This window comes from Typopeltis vanoorti, chromosome 2 (genome assembly GCF_054136105.1).
Source record: "Typopeltis vanoorti isolate ZY-2024b chromosome 2, IOZ_Tvanoo_1.0, whole genome shotgun sequence".
Lineage (NCBI taxonomy): Eukaryota > Metazoa > Arthropoda > Arachnida > Uropygi > Thelyphonidae > Typopeltis > Typopeltis vanoorti.
Genome location: NC_143550.1, coordinates 76,691,644 through 76,715,093, shown reverse-complemented (window position 1 = coordinate 76,715,093; position 23,450 = coordinate 76,691,644). Strand labels below are relative to the sequence as shown.

The window sequence follows — 23,450 nt, the reverse complement described above, 5'->3', positions numbered from 1 at the left end:
TTAATATCTGTTAGTCAGCTGTCCTCTTATCCATGCCAATAATCCAATCCCATATTCTCCAAATTTATGCAACATTCTTCCATGCTGAATTCTGTCATAAGCCTTATCATAATCCAAAAGTGTCATGGTGTATCCATTCTCCTTGTCTAACTCAGCAGTAACATTATTATAGAATGTGAACAAGTTGCTAAAACATGACCCTTAGTAATCCCATGCTGTTTGTTGCAAAGTAGAGATTCTCTGTCAACCCATTTCTGAATGCAAGCCCTAACCAACTTTTTCAAAATCTTCACCACCACTTCTGAGATACTGATTGGTCGATAGTTGGATACATCCATTTTTGCACCATCCTGGTGCAATGGAATTACCATACCATACATTCTTTCCATTCTTGTGGAATCCTTGTCAAACGAATAGCTAGTTCAGCTGAACACTTTTAGCATCCATGCTGATATTTCATCAGTTCCTATTACAGAATTCTTATTCAGTTTGTTCAACAGCTCTAGTACTTCCTTCTCATACATGTGTTTCCTCATACAGTAAAGAGGTAGTGGAGAGTTAACACGTTCGCTGCCAACTACGAGTATACTCGTAGTGGGTAAACCTGCTTCACAAGCCAGCTACGAGTATACTCGTAGGACGCTTACCACCGGGAACGAGATTATTGTAGTGACCTTGAAGTGAAATTCCTTGGCTTGTGAGGCTAGCTTCAAAACTGTGTATTCCCATAGAACGTATATGCTCTGTACAAGCCAACTACGAGTATACTCGTAGGACGTTTACCTCCGGTAACGAGATTATCGTATTGACCTTGAAGAAGTAAAACTGCTCGGCGTAGGGGAACAGACCATGCCAAATTAGCGTGGCAGCGAACGTGTTAATTGTTGCATATACCAGCTTGATAGCTTTTAGCAAAATGACTACTCATTAGTTGGACAATCACCTTCTGCATCAGTCACCCACATACCATCTGCATTCGGTAGTTATTCTTTCAAATTGATTCTTTCTTTTACTTGCAGAGCTAGTTTCTTTTCATACACTCGGACTTAGCTTTCTGTACAATACTTGACTCTTCTGGCCTTCTGCTTATAATTATCATAACTGACATTATCCTTATGCAGACGGTATCCCTTCCGCATCATCTTTTTCTTATGAATATCTTGCTTAATTAGATTATGCATCCATTTCATTCTTACCTTATTTATTCTTCAAACTCTAGGGACACATTTTGATATAGCACTATTTAAATATTTTTAAACACTTTCCAATGCACTGTTGATATCCTTCCCATCCAACAACAACTGATGCCACTGCACAGAACCCAGCATGCTCCCAAGGTGGTCATAATTACCTGCTTGTAGTTCAGCTTGTAACCTTTTCTGAAAGGAATATTCATAAACTTAGACACTCCCCAAGTGAGTACGGCGTGATCACTTTCACCACTGGAGGCATAATAGTTAGATCTTTAACTGAAATCCCTCTGACACTATAATCACATCTAACATCCTTTGACCACAGGTGTTCAATAAATCAACAATACAACAACAGTTCAATAAATTCAGTTTCATTCTTCTCATATGATTTCACAGCTGCTCAATCAATGTTCAGATAATTAAAGTCCCCCACTGTGATTACTCTTTTTGCACCATATTTATTTGGTAATGCATTTCTCCATCACCAGTTCTGTATCAACATCCCACTATTCACGCTAAATGGCTTCAAACTCACTACCAGATGAAAAACTGTTACTAGTATTGCAGTCATAGGTCTCAACTCTAATTGGATTCAAGTCATCTGATATCATTAGCAGCATGCCCCTCCTCCTCTCCAATCCTGTCTATCCTTCCTCAATATACTTTATCCTTTGCACTTGATACCAGTTAGTATGTCTGCTTCTAATAGCCACATCTCGCTAATGTCTACAGTGTGAACTCCCAATATATTAACCAAGGCAACAAACTCTACGCCTTTGTTTCTGATACTCTTAGCATTTGTGTATAGACCTAAGTTACCTGCATGCTCTTCTGTGGTCTGCATGTAGTTCAACAACTGTGTGAAAAAAAGTGAAACTGTATGTAAGAGTGAAAAAAAATTTTGTATGAAGCAGGTACATGGAATTCATTGCAAGAAAGTGGCGAGTGCACAGATAGCCAATAAGTTTAAGACGTGGCACAGTGTACTGATTTTGTGGTGTTTAACTTGCAAATCTTCACGAGTCTCATGACTCCATGAAAGTTCTGTGATAATAATAATTCTGCGAGTATTTAGACATCTTATCTTTAGTATAATGTATTAAGTGTCTAAACTTTTATTTTTATCTTCACGAAGCCACACACACACATTCATACAAATCCAATTTGTTATCCTGTTACCACAAACCGAGGAAAGCAGCATGCAATTCTGAATGGCAAAATGAAGATATGCTATCAATGATTTATTTTGATCAACACTATCAAAAGAACTGATGTCTACAATTTTGCATTTTTATTCACGAATAGTTCTGCTATAACATTTTATAAAGTTATAAAATATATATATATTGTTTGAAATCAACTATACAAATGATCTATTCTTTTACACACTTTATCATATATCTATGATACATTAAGTTCAACATGCCTTGCACAGGATGTACAAAATGTGTTTGCCTACAAATTCAGTGCCTTAAACAGTTGCTTAAACTGCTTATGCAATCACACAGATTGTGTGATGTCCACATTTTAAGTGGTATTAGTAAACAAAATGCATTACAGAAACAAACCCTTTGAATTAAATATTACTTGCTAAAAATTACTTATGATTTATAGCGGATATACATTTAAATATAAACACTTTGAACAAAAAAACATTAAACCGGAAAACTTGGGACCAATTTCCACAACTTGAAATTGAATTCTTTAAATCCATTTTCATGCTAGTTGCAGACTATTGCTAGTTAGTCATCAAAAGTGCGAATCTTCTTGTTTCTTAGTAGTCTATTATATTTCTCATGTGTTATCTGTCAGAGATTCCAAAAAGTGAAATAATATATTTTCTTTATCATAACTATGCAAACCTTTAAGTAGGTTCTATAGAGGGAATTTTACCCCCCCCCCCCATTCCCAGCTAATGGGTCTCATCTATTCTTATTCTTTTTTGATTAGTAAAAAAAAAAAAAGAAAAAAAAAAGAAATTTCACAACATGTTGTAACTCAAAGATATAAATGTCCACTCCACAGCCTTATCTATCTGATCCACTTTTTACACACACACAATTCAGGTTTCTTTGTGAAAAGTTCTGTATTGCTAAGTTTCTTTGGGAAATAGTATTCAGAACGGCGTATTAAAATTCTGTTTCATTTTAACAACACCCTTTTTAAATCATAGTCATAGTATGAATGTTCATGGTTCATCAATTTGTAGCTTTTTTAAAAAAAAAATTCTTATTATAACTTTGTCAAATAATATACTTTAATAGTAAAATGCCTACTTTATAAAGTTTGAATTGTGACGTCATTGAATAGGAAAGAAGGAAGAAATATTCTAACAAAATTTAAATCAAAACTGATCTTAGTTATATTACTATTATTATTTTTAAACAACTGTATAGTAAAATTGTAGTGAGGTACAAATACAGTCTAAACACAAATATGTACAACACTGGATGTCAATGATGGAGTATCACAATGCAGGATGAAGATGATGGCAGATAAATGCTGTTTTCATTACAGGCCTCCCGGAGATTTAAAAAAAAATAAAATAAATAAAATAAAATAATAAAAATAAATAAATCAAACATTGTGCAATGAAACATCAATAGAAGCCATCACGATGACTGTCTGCAAATTGCAAGATGTTCTGTTATAGCACAGTAGGAAAACTTCATATGATACAAGGTAAGCCTCTCTTTCAGACATCATCATGCAAAATGAATTGGCTGTGCAATCTGAAAGCAAAAATATCAAACATATATAAAATAGATAAAGCTCCAACCTTGACTGAAGTGAATCAATTAAAAAAATATTTCTTTGAGGCTGGCTACTTTGGTGAAGACTACTATTTATGACTTGTTTTTTCTCTGGGATGTTTATCTTATTTCAGTATTTTCACGTTTATATATAAAATGCAGGAAAAACTAGATACATATCACATTAAAAAAACTCTCAACAAGTTTCCACTGTTACCACAACAATACAAAATAAATCCATTCATGCCATTTCCCCAGCTCTTTTTTTTACCCTTAACTTTTGGAGACAAATGGAAGCCAGTCTCCACCTATCAAACCTTTACTGATAGTAGAAAGGATAACTGCTACCATCTCGTAGCTGGTCCTTAGCACTAGCATTGTTATCTATAATAATGTGAGTTCTATGGTAAATTTTTGAGATAGGGGATTAAAAACTTGAGTTTCTTTGAGAAAATATCCTACTTGACCATGCCAAATATTAACTACCCTGAGAATATTAGGCAATTATGATAAAAAAAGTTCCTCTAGTCGGCACTTAGAATTAAAATGTCCATCAAAAATAAATAAATAAATTATTATTTATTTATTATCATTACACCCTCCATGTAGATGAAAGACTTATGGTAGATTCATTCAACTCACAACATATTTATCATACTAAATCTTAATTCTTAACCCTTCCTGCATTAACAACATGTTCTGGTAATGCATTTCATGACAATTCATCATGTAGAAAATCTACTCCTCACCCCCCCCCCTCTTCACTACATTCTTACATAACTTCAAGGGATGGCCTCTGGTTCTTTCCCCTCTTGTCTTCTAATATTTTATAATACCCTCTGGATTAATCTGATAAAAGCCCCTCACTAACTTAAACATTTCCATCATATCACCCCTTTTCCTCTTATCCACCAAACTCTGCAATCCACATTTCTTCAACCTCTATCTAGAGCCAGCATTCCGGTCTGATATCGTTTTAGTCGCTCTTCTCTGGATCCTCTCCAATATTTACATCACACTACAAACCAGGCAGCCAAATCTGAGCACAGTAGTCCAAGTGTAGTCTGACCAGTGCATTATACAGTGACACAATCACCTCCTTATCTCTACATTTAGAGTACTTCTTATCATAGCAGCACTAAGACATGCAGCCTTTGCAACACTTGCAATATGCCCTCTAAACTTCAGTCTACTGTCAACCATCACTACCAGATCTCAAATCTCATCTGCTTCCTCCAGTACAGTGCCATTAATATAGTACACAGCCTTATATTTCTGCACTCCAAAATGCAACACGTTTCACTTATTAATATTAAAACTATCCCATTCTCTTGTCCAATCAAAAGTCTGTTCAATGATGTTAATTCCCTTCAGAAATTAATATCAGCAGTGCTACTTATAATTTTCCCCAACTTTGCATCTTCAACAAACAACTAAAGATCCCCAGTGAGTTCACATAAAATATCATTTAGAAACAAGTTAAGCGGCAAGGGCTCAAGAACAGAACCCTGGGACATTTACCTTTTTTTAAATTTTTTTTTTTTACACGTCTTGTTGTTATCATTCAGAGAGAGACGATCACCAATCCATCTAACCAATATACTATCTATTCCCAACCTCTGCTGCTTGTACGTGGTACTGTCCGACCACAGATGTGAGACCCCTCTGTACATGGCAAAGAAGGCAAATCCATTCCGATAATATAATAGGGTAATGAATGATAAGTTTTTATTATTATATTTTGGAAAATTAGCTTTTCTTATATGAAAATTCTAATTTTTAAACACATGATGGAAAATTTTTACGTACTATTCGATTTCGTGTATTGGTGATGAATTCGTACATCGCCTTATTCCTTTTTCCCCTTCAACATGAATTGACTCTTCTTGGTATTGTGCCAGCCATGTGTGGTCAGATAGTAATCTATCACACTTTTGCAAAGTTTAACAATATAACTATATATGATTCTCCCCTATTCAATGCATTCGTTCCCCCATCATAAAATGCAAGTTAATTGCTAAAACAAGACCTACCCTTTACAAATCCATGCTGATCATCATAAAGAATACTATGTCTATCAACTAATACTATGACACAGACAAAGAATATTGTCCATTAATAAGAATAAAATGAAATTAAAAAAAATAAAAAGAAAAAAAGATAATACAATAGATATTATAGAATACTACAATATTGCTTTGTCTCAAACTTATTTTGTTCTTATCCTTATCACATCCAGCATCAATGGGATTTTCTTTAATATTTTGTAGTATTATCTATCAGTATGTTACCAACCAGTATAAAAACTTCACCAAAATGACTGTGATAATAAACTGTCAACTTATATTTCAGGAGAAAAGTGAATATCCTTCTCAAAAGATTCACTTTCATGACTCACCAAAAACCAATGAATTGGAAAAGTTGATCAAAACTGATATTTTCTTCTGAAATATGATTATTTGTTTGCAGAGTCTGCTAGCATTGTTCAGGAAACAGGCATATGAGTATACAATGACTAGTGACAACTGAGGCTTTTAAAAAATTATATTTGCTTTATTTTAGATGTACTTTAAACTTGATTTTATGGCCAGTGTAAATTTTAAATGATGAATAAATTTTCACTTACAATGTTTGTCAATGGCAGTAGTTTTAATCGATGCCTGAAAGTTTCAACTTGCAGTACAGCAAAACTGTAGTGATATGTACAGTATATATGTTACATTAAGTACATTAATTTTAAATAATATGACAATATATAAAATTCATAATGAATTTCAAATATCTTTAAATGAAAGAAAGCTGTTGATCTACAAGGATTGAATAAAAAAAAAAGTAAATGAGGGGAAAATGATGAATGAGTTTACAATGTGTGTGTGAGAGAGAGAAGCTTCCATGATAAGCCTTTTCACTCCACAGAGGTTTGATGCTAATAATAATAATCTCATCAGTTTTCTCAGTCACAGCAATTTTTGTTTTATTAAAACTACACACTGTGAAAGTAGAATTTTGAGTTATGTATTCAATTTTATAATGAAACGAATATAACAAAATGTCCACATGAAAGAGGGAAATGGTGGCAATGGTTTTGAGGCAGTGCAGTGTGAGGTGGAGGTTGACAGGAAGACATATTTAGTTGATGTTGCTATAGACCAGGGAATGTGCAGGTGATGAAGAAATGTATAAACAACTTGGATTAATGAACAAAGGAAGGGTGATTTTAATTAGGGCTGTATAGATTGGAATGAAGAGACAGAATTTGGGAATAAGGAAAATGAATTTCTCAAGTTCCAGAAAAAGGAGGATATGAGCAGAATAGTGAGGAGATTCTTTGCATGGAGAGTGGAATACATTACCTGAGTGTGTTGTGAATGTAGACACATTGGATTTGTTTAAGGCACACGATTGGATGAGCTTTGTTTGTGATAGTGTGTACCTCCCACAATGAGTCTCTGATTCCATGGAGGTTGGATGTTAATAATAATAATAAACAACTCTGGACTGCACAGATTTGGATGAAATTGGGAATCTTTATCTGTCAATAACCTCAATTTTGGTCCAAATGAACCATTTTAGAGACATAATTAAGCATGTTTAATGTCTCTCACTTTCTCAAAAAAATCATTTTCTTCCATTCTTACTTTAACAATCCCAAATCTTTGGAAGATATAACATTTCTTTTCTGGTAGCCTCCAGTGTTTCTTAACATAAGCATATTACAAATAACAAATATTGCCTTCCTAGTATTGCAAAATTTAGGTTGTCTTTTCATTCTAGGTCTTCTGAACACCTAATGACTCCATACAATCACAAATCCATCCAATCATTGAATATTATATTCAATGGTTTGATGGATTTGTCTTTAATCTCAATATAATTGCTCTCCTCAGAAAAGAATGCAATTATACTGATTAAAGAGCTCTCACAAATTTACTCCACTCTTGCACATAGATATTCAGTTTCTACTGCTGCTTGCATTTTCAACAAATATTAAACTGTAATTTTATAACATTGAATTTAATAAATAAAATACTGTCCACATTGGTTTGTGTTTCTGTCTTAGCCATCAGCCGGTCCGCGAAATATTTTTCCTCTTTTCCCCGATCTGCAGGTGTAAAAAGTCTGATGTAGACAACATATATGCTAGTAGCGTAAACTAATAGATGGGCGACCCTCACTATGATGGCCAAATCAGTATGCCTGGCTAAAGTAGAGTATCAACAAGTGAGACTAGCAACCTACTTGTAAAAATTAAATGCTCAAAATACAACTGGATCTAGACAGATATGACACTGGAAAAGGCATTCGAAATAGAATATATTGAGGATAGGAAGTCAGAGCATTTGTTCCTTAAATCAAAAAAAAAAAAAAAAAAAAAAAAAGAACTAATAGAAAAATTAGAAGCAAAATGTAAAAATAACAAATATTAGAGACAAGAAAGAAATATGGAAACTTTTTTTTTATAAGAATTAATGTTGGTGTTTTTTTTGTTTTTTGTTTTCATTTTTATTGTTTTTTTTAATTGGTTTTTGTTGCTTTTTTTAAAACTATTTTTTGTGAGATATTTTGTGATAAAGACTTATTTCTTTGAGTAGTGATCCCTTTATATGTGAGAAGAAAAGGGGACATGCAATGAAAGGTGAAAGAATCATAAATACCTAAGTTTCTATACATTCAGCTATAAAATAAAAATGGATTTATCATATACCCTATTTCTATTAATTTATTTTCTGAAATGAAGCCTTTTAGGTTCTCTTTTTTCAATAATATCAACATAATGTTTTTGTTAACATTCTTTCAACACTAAATTTCTATTAAACAGTCTTGCCATAAATACTGTTACAACTTCCGCACACTCCCATGCTGCCCACAGAATTGTGCGAACCTGGTTCCATTCGTGGCACTGGGCACAGCCAATATTTGCATGTTTATCAGTAGAGAGAGAGCGAGTTGCCTAGCTATATTGGTTAACATGGTGGGAAGATTATGAGAACTGTGTAGCTGTAATAGCCCATAATAAGGTTGGAATGCAGCCACCTGTTTTCAACACAAAAACACTCTGGATCAGTAGGATGTTTGTGTATCGACTATTAACCATTATAATGATACAGAAAATATATCTGACTACTAAAGAACAGGTCGATGCTGCTGCATCAGGATGCAACAGCTTGTGAGGGCTGTGAAAGCATGCTTCCAGTGTAAATCCTGTGAGAATGTGAAGGTATCAGAAAGTTATGTCACAGGAGAGATGAACATTTCACAGAGAATCATGTCACATGTACTAACTAATCACATGTAGCTGTTCACAAGAGCCTACTGTTGTTCTGCTGGACACTTCTTAACACCACAACTTATGCGACAGAGGGTGATAAAACAACAGACAGAGATATCCTCTGTGAAGAGGATATATCTGAGCCTTTTATATCTGGGGCATAGCACCCAGGATTCAGAGAGATCAACACCTGCATCAATGATGATTTGGTGGTGGGGGTATCCAAGTTACATTTCTGTGAGAAATGGATCAAACCTCTGCCAAAATGCATCAAGACACCACACTGGAACCTATAGAGCAGCCCACTGAAACAATACCTTATTTCATGGCAGGCAGTGAACTTTCCAACAGGACTCAGTCTTTAAACACAAGGCGAGAACCACACAATAGTGGTTGGAGGCGAATGTGCCCAACCACATATCACCATTTGATTGGCCATCTGGAAGTCCCAATCTGAATTCATTCAACTTCAAATTGTGGTCAGAGCTTGAGAGAGAGAAGGTGAGAAAAAAAAAAAAGTAGCCCATAAAAAAATGACATCCCCAGCATTGCCAGCCTGAAGGTGAATTTGAAGCAAGCAGTGTTTCCATTGGATGTTGTGCATGATATGTGGCCTCACAGACTTCCAGCATGTGTAAAGGCAAAAAGGGAGGGTGGGGCATATTGAGTAAGTGCTGCTATGTGCACGTTATAGACTTGGTTTGTACGTGCTGAAAGCTGTAAATGATTTACTAATAGATTAAAGGTTTATGCTCTATTCAAGTTGTAACAGTATTTATGGCTAGACTAGATATAATTATTATCAAAGACCTTCAGCAAGAGAATTATTGAGGGGGTCTACATATCATCCACACCAGTTGTCATACCTTTTCTTGAATTCATTCGCACTATCTTACACTCACCACCTCCAATGGCAAGCCATTCCATTCACACCCCACTTTATGAGAGAAAATTTGGCTCTTGCTCCACTTTCTTGACTGCATTCATTTTAAACTTCCATGGATGCCTTGTAGTCTTCTCCACACCCTCCATAAAATGAAAAATGCATTAACTGATATCCTATATGACCTTCTCAGAAGTTTGTAGGTCTATCATGTCACCCCATCTTTCTCCTGTTTGTTAGTTCAATGCAGCTATGCATTGAAAATGATAAAAAGTTTCACAATAACATTGTCTTTATAGTGATACCATTCATCAGTAAACAACAAATGAACCTAGAGTCATTGATTGCTGACTTGTGTACTGTAGGCATTTTATTTGTTGTCATATAAAAGATACAATCGGTATTGTTTCAAATCATTTTGTCAAATTTAGCACTGAAAAGGCCTAATTTAAATTAAAATTGAGAATGGTTTTTAGCAGTTTTGTGCATCTAGAGCGAAGTTATCACACAGTAAGCTGATACTTTTTCCGCAGCAGTGCTGTCATGGTGGATGGTCTACTCTCCTCAGATTTCCCCACCAATGCAGGTGCACCCCAGGGTTCTTTCACCCACTCTCTTCCTCTTGTATATAAATGACCTGTTCTCTCAGACTCCAATCCTATCCATAGCTTTGCCAATGACAGTAAACTCCATTCCCCCTTTTTATTCGACAAACCTTGTAGTGCTCAAGTATTAGAATCCTCAAGATCTACTATTACCAGTGAACTGAACTCAGATCTCTTAGCTATATCACAATGGGGCAAGGACAACCTTGTGAACTTCAATGCCACCAAAACTCAGTCATGTCTCATCTCTCACAAGGAAGAGCTCCATTCCTCCTCCTTACCTTCAGTAATACTGAGATATCAAAACATGATTAGATTTCTCTATTGGGACTGACCTGCACCTTCAATCTTTCCTGGCACAACTATAGCTGTAGCTTCTGCAACTTCCAAAAAACCTGGTGTACTTTTTTGCACAAGACACTACTTCACAGCTGCTAACTCTATACAAAGCCTAAATCCACCCAGCCATGGAATATTGCTCCCATATTTGGGATATAGACTTGCAAAATCCTCTCTAAGATTTCTAGATTCGATCCAGAAGGCAACCCAGCTAATTAATGATCCCCCCCCCTCTCTCTCTCTCACACACAGACGTTCAGTTTCTGCCCTGTGTCTGTTCTACAGATGCTTTCATCGACAGTGCTCTACTGAATTGGTCACTATTACTCCTCTACTCTCCTTCAAACAAACACGTTGTTGTTCCTCTGTATCGAGCCTTGATAAGACCCCACCTGGACTTCTGTGCCCAGTTATGGGCACCAGGGTTTCTTCGTGATGGGGAGGAAGTGGAGAGGGTCCAGAGACGAGTGACCAAGATGATAGCAGGACTGTGGAATGAACCTTATTAGAATAGGTTGAGGATTTGTGGGTTGCAGAAATTGGACGATAGGCAAAGGAGGAGTGATATGATTGAGACATTCAAATTACTGAAGGGTTTTTATAAGATTGATCCAGAAGATATTTCTGAAAATATGACTGGTGGTGGGAGGACTAGGGGCCATGCATGGAAGCTGGGCAAGAGCATGGTTGACAAGGGTGTTAGAGCTAGGTTTTTTGCTTGGAGAGTGGTGAATGAGTGGAATAAGCTTCCAGAGTCTGTTGTGGGTTCTACGACCGTGAATGAGTTCAAGGCAAGATATGATAGATACTGTGTGAATGTTGAATAGTTGTTCCAGACATGATGTTAGGGCCTCCCTCGATGAGTCTGTCGACTCCTTGGAGTTTCCCAGAACAATAATAATAATAATAATTTCCTGGAGTACAGTTCCACCAATGTAGTAAACTGCTGCTAATCTTTTCACCTCAAAATGTATAAACTTACATTTTGCCATATTAAATTGACATCCATTCTCCTTAGCCCAGACCTCCAATCTATCCAAATCATCCTGCAAAATTTTGACATCATCTGCATTCACTATTGCCCTACCCAACTTTGCATCATCCGCAAACAAATGAACTGCTCTTCTCAGATCCTTTCCTATATCATTAATGAACAAGTTAAACAGCAGTGGTCCAAGAACATATCCTTGTGGCACACCACTAGTCACAGGCCGTCTTTTGGACTCTATTCCTGAATAAACCACTCTCTGATATCTCTCCATCAACCACCCTCCTATCCATCTCACCAACCCTATATCCATCCCCATATGCTGCATTTTACTGATTAGAATTCCATGTGGTATCCTGTCAAAGGCCTTAGCAAGGTCCAGTAGAATCACTGTAAACCCATTACCTTTATCCAGTTCAGCCATCACTGTGTTATAATACGTGAGCAAGTTACTGAGGCATGACCTACCCTTCACAAAACCATGCTGTCCCCGATACAGTATCCCATTTTCATCTATCCAATCTTGTATTTTCCTCTTGACTATTTTCTCCAAGATCTTGATAACGATAACTGTTATGCTGAATGGGTGGTAATTTTCAACAGCAGCCTTGGAACCACCTTTATGCAGCAGAACTATTTTCTCCTCTTTCCACCCCCTTGGGACTGACCCAGACCCGAGGCTCAAATTAAACAAAATGGTCAAGGGCACTGACAATTCTTTAGCCGCTTCACGTACGACACGAGCTGGTATACCATCCAATCCCACAGATGTATTGACATTGAGGTTCTGTAACAGACTATTTACCTCTACTTCATTCATCACAATTTCAGTATATGCTGTTGGTTCTTCCATTCCTGCAATGTCACCACCTGGATGATATACTCTTGCAAAGTGCTCGCTCAGTAATTCCACTATATCGACTGATTCGGTTACCTCCCTGCCCTCAGCATTTTTTAAAATCGTTCTGCCATGAACATTTTTCCTTTTACTTGCAACATATTGAAAAAAATGTTTGGGATTCTCTTTAGCCTGCATGACCAATTTTCTTCCATAATCTGCTTTTGCTTTTCTTACCACCCTTGTTACCTTTCTGGCCTGAGCTTTATACTGTTCCTGCTGGTCACCTTTCTCCTTAAATTCCCTCCACAATTGTTCTTTTTTTGCAGCTCAAGCTTAATAGCGTTATTCATCCATTTAACCCCTACTTGATTTATTATTCGGACTCTTGGTATACAGTCAACCATTGCCTCCTGCAAATACTTCTTAACCACCTCCCATGCACTATCAACATCCAGCCCTTGCAGTTTTATATGTCATGGCACTGAGCCAAGCACACTCCTAAGCTTGTCATACTTACCAGCCCAGTAATTCCACATGTACCCCGTCTTAATTGTAAATTCCACTCCTTTAGCCACCTCCCAAGTCATGACCTTATGATCACTTTTTCACCAATTGGTGGCAACATGGTCATATTCGTTACAGCCACATCTCAGATGCAATTACTAGGTCAAGCACACTCTGCCCCCTAGTATTTTCCATTACATACTTTCGCAGATAGTTGTCCCTTAATAACCACATAAAATCCAACTCCTTCCTCCCATGTGCCCTCTCCTCCTTCCAGTCAATGTTACCATAATTGAAATCACCCATAATAATTACCCTCCTTACACTCATTTCTTCTATTTGCCTATGCATACTACCCCACCATCTACTCCATCACCTGGTCTATAGCAGCACCCAATTGTACATTTTGTTCTGCTAGCCTCTATCTCACACCAAATAGCTTCAAATGTGCTCTTTTCTCTATCCAGCAGTTCAACTTCTATAATCCTTGGCTGCAACTCATCAGCTATCATCAATAACACTCCCCCCCCCTTTTTTTTATTCTCCCTGTCACTCCTGAACACGCTATACCCGTCATATTCAATCCCACCAGCTTTATCATCTTCTGTCAGCCATGTTTCACTAATACCAACCTGTGGCCCGGAAGTGCCAACCAAGGCCCAAAACTCCTCCTTGTTCCTAATACGCCTGGTATTAGTGTACATGAATTGCAGAAGCCCGTTAGTCCCATCCCTACTTTGATGCCTTATACTAACTATCCCATTCTGATTTGTTGTCCTTCATACTCGCTCGGGTATATTATACTCATTCATACACTCAACTATCTCCCTAAAGTTTGCATATCTACTCCCCCCCCTTAATAAATCTAGTTTCCCTGAGTCTGTACATCCACTTCATTCATCAACACTTTTTCAAGCCTCCGTACACCAAATCCATTCAAATGTAAACCATCAATCTTATATAAATCCTTTCGCCCACTGAACTCAATCCACACATCCACAATTTCCACACCACTCTCCATGCATAAAGTCATTGGCAATTATGGCCCTCCTTCTAAACACTTCACCATACCGCAGCAAAATACTCACCATCCTAACTATCTCACTCTTCTCTTTTGCTACCTCAAGTAATTCCCTCACATCCTCTATCATTTTCATTTTGTCTTCTTTCAAATCATTTGTTCCTGCCATGACTATCATTTCTTTCACCCTCTGTTTTTGCGCACTAATAGACTCGCTGACGTCCTTTATGTTCGTACTCGGTTGGTACGATTTCGTCAAACTCTCAACTATCACACCTCTTAATAACAAATCTCCATACAGCACTTGCTCCTTCATTTTATTTAGGCTTACGAACATTCTCTTATTTTTCGTATCAGACTTTCACTGTATATGAAGAAAAAATTATATTTGAAATACTGTAAATTCATTATAATATTCAGTGATACAGTTTTTTCCTAAAAAATATGTACAAAAAAAGGGGGTGCATCTTATACACCAGCAAATACAGTAAATATCAGCTTATCATGTGGCACCCTGTCAAATGCCTTCGCTAAATCCAAGAAAATGGCAGTATATGCCTTTCCCTCATCAACTGCTCTTGTAACTTTATTATAAAAGGCTAGCATGTTATTAAACAAGAGCACCCCCTTAACAAATCTATGTTTACTCTCACAGATAACATTACCCTCATTTGCACAATGCTGTATACAATCCCTCACACATTTCTCCACGATTTTAACAACTACTGATGACACACAAACTGGCCTAAAATTAGACACTTCCAGTCTGCTATGCCCCTTATGCAATGGCACTATCTTACCTTCCTTCCATTCCCTGGGCACCTTTCCTGTAGCCAGACTTTCATTGAAAAGCCAGGTCAAAGGCACTATCAGTTCTTTAGCAATTCTCTCAAAACTCGTGGTGAAATACCATCCAGTCCCACAGCTTTACTGACATTCAGAGTACTCAGTATTTGGAACACGCTCTCCTCCTGCACCTCTAAACCTTGAACCTGTCCTATCCCTTCTAGTATTAAAATTTACTCCTCCAGGATGAAATACTCCAATTAAGTGTTTATTGAACGATTCCACTATATCCTCTGCATCAGTCACTCTATTCCCATTTTTATTCCACAATGTCATTCTTCCACAATCATTTCTCCTCCTACTGGCCACATATCTAAAAAATTCCCTAGGATTTTTTTTGGATCTTAGGGCCAATTTCTTCTCATATTCCAGTTTTGCCTTGCTTACCATACTAGTCACTCTCCTGGCCTGTGTCTTATATTCTTCATGCATCTGCTCTTCGCCTGTCTCCTTATCCATAGCCTCTTTTTCACATGCAGTTCCTGTTTAATATTATTTGTCATCCATTTTACACCAAATTGTGTCCTCTTCTTCACTTGTGGAATACAGCTTACTATTGCTATTACTATTCCTTCACAATTTCCCAAGCACTAATGATTGTGGTCTTCCAATTCTTTCCTCCATGAAACTTCCCCAAGTCGATATCTAAGACTATTACAATCACCTGCCTTATACTTCCACATACGTTCCCGTCTCTTTGATACTCCTGCATGTCTATGGATCTTCCAAGTCAAAACCACATGGTTACTATCTCCAACTGGTGGGAGAGATGTCATCTCAGTTATTATCAACTCTTCTGATGCTATGACCAAATCCAAAATTCTTGAACCTCTTGTTCCCTCTATTACATGTTGCCTAAGACATTTGTCCCTCAAGAATTCTAGAAATTCCATTCCCTTATTGCTACATGCATTTTCCTCTCCTCAATTTATACTGATATAGTTAAAATCTCCCATAACAATCATTCTTCTTGCACTTGCTAAGCTCAACTGTCTAAACATCTTCTGGTCTCCACCCTCTGTGCTTCTTGGTTTGTAGCAACGCCCACACTAAATATCTTGTCTTGCCCATCTCTACCTCACACCATATGCTTTCAAAATCATTAGTGTCACTGTCTTCCAAAGCCTCCACTCTTAAAGGACATAAGTCGTCACTTATCATAAGCAGTACTCCACCACCACGCTTTCCCTTCCTATCCTGTTGAAAAATACTGTACCCTGCTACTTCTATTCATGTTATTATATCCTCTTCTGTCAACCACATCTCAGTGATCCCAATAATATTTGGCCAGGCTGGTGCTATCAGTGCCACCAATTCCTCTCCTTTATTCCAGATACTCCTGGCATTAGTATAAAGCATAAAAATGCCACTGTTTCAATACCTAGCATTATCCCCCTCTAGACTCCACTGGGCTCAGCATTACCTGATGTCTTCCTTCTCCCATTCCCACAAGAGGCCACCTCTGCTACCATCCTGGGTATTCTAGTTTCCCTGCATTGACACACCGACTCATTCAAAAAACAGCAGTCTCTCCAGATGCCTATGTCCTTCCTCATTCAAATGCAAGTGGTCTCTCGCATACAATTCCTTTCTGTCCTCAAACATCCTCCAAGCAATCACATATTCCAATCCTCTCTTCTGACACATTCTAGCTATTATGTTATTCAATATTACTGCTCTTCTGCTCAGCTCATCACTATCATACCTAGGCAACATGCACACTATCTTTCCTCTCTGCATTTTCTTTTGTACAACCTCAAGCAAAAATCTCATATTTCTTGCCGCCCGATTTACATTGCCTCTCAAATCATTCGTTCCATCACAATCATCTCATCTACCCTTTCACCCCTCTTAATTGCCATAGCCATTCTATCTATCATGCCTCCAGGCAAACACTCCTCATGCATCCTATCTTGCACACCATGGATCGAGTCCCCATACATCACACCTCTCACCACGCTGTTCCTCGATTGCTCACCTGCATCCCTCACTCTCCCCTCTAACACTTTCTCTCTGTGTTCCCCCTACTTACCTGCCTTCCTGACAACACTATCCCTGGTTCCAGTGCTCCCACTGTTTCAATTCTCTCCTCTTCTATCATTCCCATAACTCTCATTCCCTCTCTTATACCGATCCTGTTCTCTCCTCTTCTATCATTCACACAACTCTCTCTCTCACTCATTCCCTCTCCTCTACTGTTCCTATTCTCCCCTCTTCTATCATTCCCATAACTCTCTCTCTCATTCGAACTTCTACTGTTTCCGTTCTCTCTCCTCTTCTATCATTCCCATGACTCTCTCTCATTCCGTCTCTTCTGCTGTTCCTGTTCTCTCTCCTCTTCTATCATTCCCATGACTCTCTCTCATTCCGTCTCTTCTGCTGTTCCTGTTCTCTCTCCTCTTCTATCATTCCCATGACTCTCTCTCATTCCATCTCTTCTACTGTTCCTGTTCTTTCTCCTCTTCTATCATTCCCATAACGCTCTCTCATTCCCTCTCTTCTACTGTTCCTGTTCTTTCTCCTCTTCTATCATTCCTATAACACTCTCTCATTCCCTCTCTTCTACTGTTCCTATTCTCTCCTCCTCTATCATTCCCATAACTCTCTCTCACTCACTCCTACTCTGATTCGCCTTGCATTCATCGCTTCCATTCGCCTAATCTCATCTTTCACACTTCTCATCTCATTCCCGAAACATTCCACCTGCTCTTCCACAGCTCATCTATCTCTCTCTCTCTCTCTCTCTCTCTCTCTGCAAGTCAGTTACTCGTTTGTCATTCATCCTCCCAATTGACACCATCTCTGAAAACTTCAATCATTAAACTTTTCCACACTCCCCACTCTCATTTTTTTCATTCATATATCTCTTGCCCTCTATCATACCACTAGTCTCTTTATGAGGAGAATCTCCTACCTCTGACTCAACGAGGTCAGTTATAGTCATCTCTAACTAACCAAGTTCCTCCCATTGCCTGTATTTTGTTATATGTATTTCTCCTTTACTCACCTGCCACATATACAACCATGGGACGCATACACTCCACAAGTCCTGGATGCCACAAAATCCCTTATTATGTCATGCAAAATGGAGTCCTTAAATGGGGAAGGACTTGGTGATACGCCATTTGCAATTGGAGCTGCCGTCATTATTCAAAATAGTGTCGAGGAACTACTACAACTAAACGCTAAATAAGTATAAGTATAACTATAGGTATAAATATAAGTTAACTATAAAACATATTTAAGTATACGACATATCTAAATAATGAAAACTTATGTTATCTTCTTCTTCTTCTCTTCCACCACTATGCATCTGATTACCACGTTCTCAGTAACCAAAAATACACAATATAGAGACAACAACCAACTCCAAAAACAACCACTGAAGGACACTTGTATTACAGAAAAACAATGTAGCACAAATCTCGACAGAAGTCACACTATTCACTGTTTAAAAAAGCACTTTGATCAAATTTATTTTTAATCAAATAAATGCAACAGAAGCCAGAAGATAAATTACTTTAAATTTTAAAACTTACTTGGATAACATTAAGAAAACAAGGATGCCAGTAACTTAATTCCAACAATATGGCAACCAGGCAATTCCAACTGACTGCAAAGTGAGAACTTTCCACTTTCAAACAAAGACTACTATTACACATGCATAAATATACATGTGAAAAATATTCTCACAGGGTGTGTGTGGGAGAACATTAAAGAAGTATTTCCTAAGCCTGATGTTTTGTAAATGAATTGTTTAAACTTTAAGCTGCTAAATTATTATTATTACGTGACACTTCCTAGGAGTCCAAGGACTCATCAAGGGAGGGCTCATACTCTACAACTCTCCGTCTCCACCACTCAATCCACCAATGCCATCTACTGCTCACCACCAACCACCACTAGTATTTTCACAGATAATTACAAACATCCACGCCCACAGCAGGATTTGAACCCACAGCTTTTTGGCTAGAGCGGATATGCTAACCACTCAGCCAGCCAGGCTGGCAAAATACTTACCTCCGTATGAGACCAGCTAACTCACCTTCAGTCAAAAGAGACCAGATAAAAGTTCCTCATGTCTTGAATGGGAATCGAGCCCAGGTCTTTCAGCCCAAAGGCTTCGTCTACGCCAGCTAAGCTATGAAAGCTCTACACAGTTCTCTGCATGCCCAAATTCCACCACTCAGGATAAAAGTGTACAAACAGGCAACATTAATTACATTAAATTTAATTAATTGAATAAAAACCAAATTAAATCTATGTTGAATGCTAATAGGCATCTTTTTTATTTAGCTCACCTACTGCATTATTGACTCTACAAGCTTTTGTTGAAATAGAATGTAATTAAAATGTTCATTCACTGCAACTTGTATATGCAAAAAAAAGCATGATGAACAATGTTTATGACTATTAATTATGATATATGATTTATAGTTAACTCACGCCAGTGTAGATGTCTAACTTAACTCTCGTAAGGAAGCTAAAATTTTTAAGAAAGTCTAGGAGCATGATTTGGAAGCAGTAGTAGCCTAAAGCAGGACACAGATTTGGGATTTTTACACCATGAACTGTTTACATTACTCCAAGAAAAAAAAAAAAAAAAATTGTTCACATCTGAAAATTTAGCTATTAGCAAAATGTAAGAAAGCACAAAGAGAATTCTTTTAGAACTAATAAGACACAACTGGATTTCAGTAATAAAATAATAAAAAGAAATTACCCCCCCCCCCATTAAGTAGATGCTTGTAAAATATGATGGTACAGAAACCAATAGTAAGCAACTCCATTTCCAATTTGAAAATTATTTTCCAAAGAAAATAATTCGTATATAATAACATATATGATGCATGCTTCTCAAATAGTTCTTATTTTTAAGTTTTGAAGGAAAAAAAAAGTTACGTGAAGAACAATTTGCTGGTGGAATACCACTTAAATTAAATGAATACTTCCCAAACAGTCAAGTTTTTTGGTACCTATTTTAGTTACTAAATACACTGTTACTTTACTATTATCATTATTATTACAGGCGACTTCGGGGAGTCCTTAGACTCATCGAGGGAGGCCCTAAACATCATGTCCACACAACTATTTGGCATTCTCACAGTATCTATCATACCTTGCCTTGAACGCATTCACTATCACAGCACCCACAACAGACTCTGATTCCACTCATTTACCACTCTAAAAGTAAAGAACCCAGCTCTAACACCCTTGCTAACCACACACTCTTGCCCAGCTTCCATAGATGTCCCCTAGTTCTCCCGCCACCAGACCTGATCTCAAAAATATCCTCTGAATTAACCCTATAGACACCCTTCAGCAATTTGAATGTCTCTATCATATCTCCCCTTCTTCCACCTATCAACCAGTTTCTGCAACCCATAAATCTTCAACCTGTTCTCATAAGGTTCATTCCATAGACCTGCTATCATCTTGGTCACTAGCCTCTGGATCCTCTCCACCTCCTCCCCATCCAGAAGAAACCTACTACTGTGACCAAATCTGGGCACAGTAGTCGAGATGAGGTCTTATCAAGGCTCGGTACAGAGGAACAATAACTTGCTTGTCTCTTCTCATCAAAGTATTTAATATCTAATCTATTATCTAATGGTTACCATATGATGCTAGTTCAAATCTCATTAGATTAAATTAAACGTACCTATATATCTGCTGACTAATTTAACTTCAGGAAATCAACATATCTGCTGAGCAACTGTGTTTAGCTTGCTAAAATTTATTACTTATAAATAAGAAACCTTTCTAGTATTGCTCAGTGGTTGAAATTTCAAAAAACTTGCAATTTGAATTTTATACTATCTGCTCCAGTTCATATAAACTTTCAAAAATACTGCTCAATTCTTTGAAACTCAGAAAGGAAAATGCTACAGAGTAGTGTTTTCCTTTCTGAAATTTCAAGTTGTGAAATATCAAGAGATATTAAAATATGTACTGTTCAACAAAGCCCATGTTGCCATGAAAATAACTAGTTAAAGTGTGTGTGTGTGTATATATATATATATATATATATATGTATATCTATGGTGAAGTTGCAACACATGCCCGATTTTTACCACTTGCTCACTTAAGAAGTTGATTTGAGATAAAGCTCAGGGACTCATTATGTATAAAATATGAACAAAACTGCATGGAAGCTTACGTAGTATTTTATTTCATAAAAAACACAAGCCATATTACATTAATTAATACAGTATATTATTATATATACTTTGCATTAAATAATGTATTTCCTTCATACTTTTGTTACACGGCAAACTCATTCTTTTCATTTTATTGTCATATACTGTCTTAAGCATTTTGTTATTGTGAAGAATATTATGCTTTATATAATTTTAATTCTCTTTTATCATTTATACTTTGCACATATATTCATATATGCACCATGTATTCAACAATCACTTCTAAGAAAATAATAAAAGTGTATCTAGCATTTTTATAAGTGAATTACAATTTGCGCTGATTTTTGGGGTAGAATTTTTTTTATCCTTAACATTAAATCAAGAAATAACTAGCATGGCAGATATATTTGTGAGGTTCAAACACCATAATCAAAACTTTTTATATTAATTAGCCAATGATATTCACCTAGTAACTAACTAATGAACTGATTATCAGATATAAACCTGAACAGCATTCTTTCTTAACAAAGGAAAATATTATAAGCTTAGGAGACAGCTTGGAGCTATGGAATGAAGAATTAAGCAATAAGGAAATAAATGCTGCTTGTAAACTGACAAAGAAATACATAACAGCATCAATGTGTGAATGTATTGCAAAGGCCAAAAGGCTGAATAAGGTAGGTGTAAAATGGATGAATGAGAGGCTTAAGTATGAAATCTGGAAGAAGGCACTTTGGAGGCAGTACAAGTTGAATAATGGTAATAATCAGTTACATGAAAAGTATAAAGAACAAGCCAGGAGAGTGACTCAGTAAGGAAAAAAGTGCAGTATGAGCAGAAATTGGCAAAACAGGCAAAGAAAAATCCTAGTGTTTTAGATATGTGGTAAGTAGAAGGAAGAATGATCATGGTAAGATCATGTTCAAGAATGAAAATGGTAGAATGGTAACTGCTGCCAAAGATATTGTTGAGGTATTCAGTGATCAATTTATATATAAGAGTGTTTCATCCTGATCAGGGTTAATCAAGAAGAACTTAAGTGTAGAGGACACAGGAGATGTTGACTTAATGGTGAGTGAGCAGGATGGCTTTGAGGAAATAAATAACCTTGATGTCAATAAGCTTTGATGACACATCACCATACGTCTTAAAGGAATTACCAGTAGTATTGGCATGCTTGTTTAATAAGTCTTACAACAACACTTGTTCCAAAGGAGTGGAAAGAAAGTAAAATTGGTGGTGATAAGGCTGTGGCTTTAAATTATAGGCCAATCTGTATATCTGGAGTTGTGAAGGTACTAGAGAGAGATTAGTGAGAACTACGATACAGAATTGAGTTGAAAACAGCAATATTCTTTGTGGTTATCAGCATGGGTTTGTTAAAGGGAGATCATGTTTTACTAACTTACTTATGTACTGTAACAAGGTGATGAATATCTTGGACAGGGGAAATGCATATACAGTGGTGTACTTGGATTTTGCAAAAGCTTTTGAGAAGCTCCCACATGACAAACTAATAAATAAATTGAAATAGATGGGAATGGATAACAGACTTCTGAGTTGGATCAGTGACTGGGGAGAGAAGGTCACTAGTGGTGTAATGCAGGGGTCAGTTTTGCGATCATTAATATACAAATTGTTGTTCAATTTGTATATTAATGATATTGGGATGGATTTAACTAGTGATATGTAGTTGTTTGCAGACTATGCAAAACTGGGGAGAGCAATTCAGATATTATGGCCTTGAAGGAGGACTTGAATAGATTGCATGAATGGGCAGGTAAGTGGAACTGTCAGTTCAATGTTGCAAAGTGTAAGGTTTTGAAATTTGGTAAGCAACAATGGGATGCAAAGTATACACTTGGTAAGAAAACTGGAAAGGAGGTAGTAGAGGAAATGAGAGATTTGGGAGTGGTGAAGGACCTGAAATTCAGGAGCCACATTGCACAATTTGTGAAGACATCCCATCAGATAATGGCAATAATGCAAGGACCCTGACATGCAAAAATAAAGAGGTTACGATGCCATTGTATAAGGCCTTGATCAGACCTCGTATGGATTACTGCAC

The 23,450-nt window shown here is 37.0% G+C and overlaps 1 protein-coding gene across 1 annotated transcript in view; it reads right to left on the bottom strand.

Moving 5' to 3' along the window:
- Nucleotides 1–2,487: 2,487 nt before the first annotated feature.
- Nf-YB (nuclear factor Y-box B) overlaps nt 2,488–23,450 on the bottom strand; it is a 137,127-nt gene continuing 116,164 nt past the window's right edge. The window contains exon 9 of the mRNA XM_090406160.1: nt 2,488–3,925. Within this exon, the coding sequence (XP_090262286.1) occupies nt 3,899–3,925 (27 nt within the window). The 3' untranslated portion in view covers nt 2,488–3,898. The remainder of the gene's footprint in view (nt 3,926–23,450) is intronic.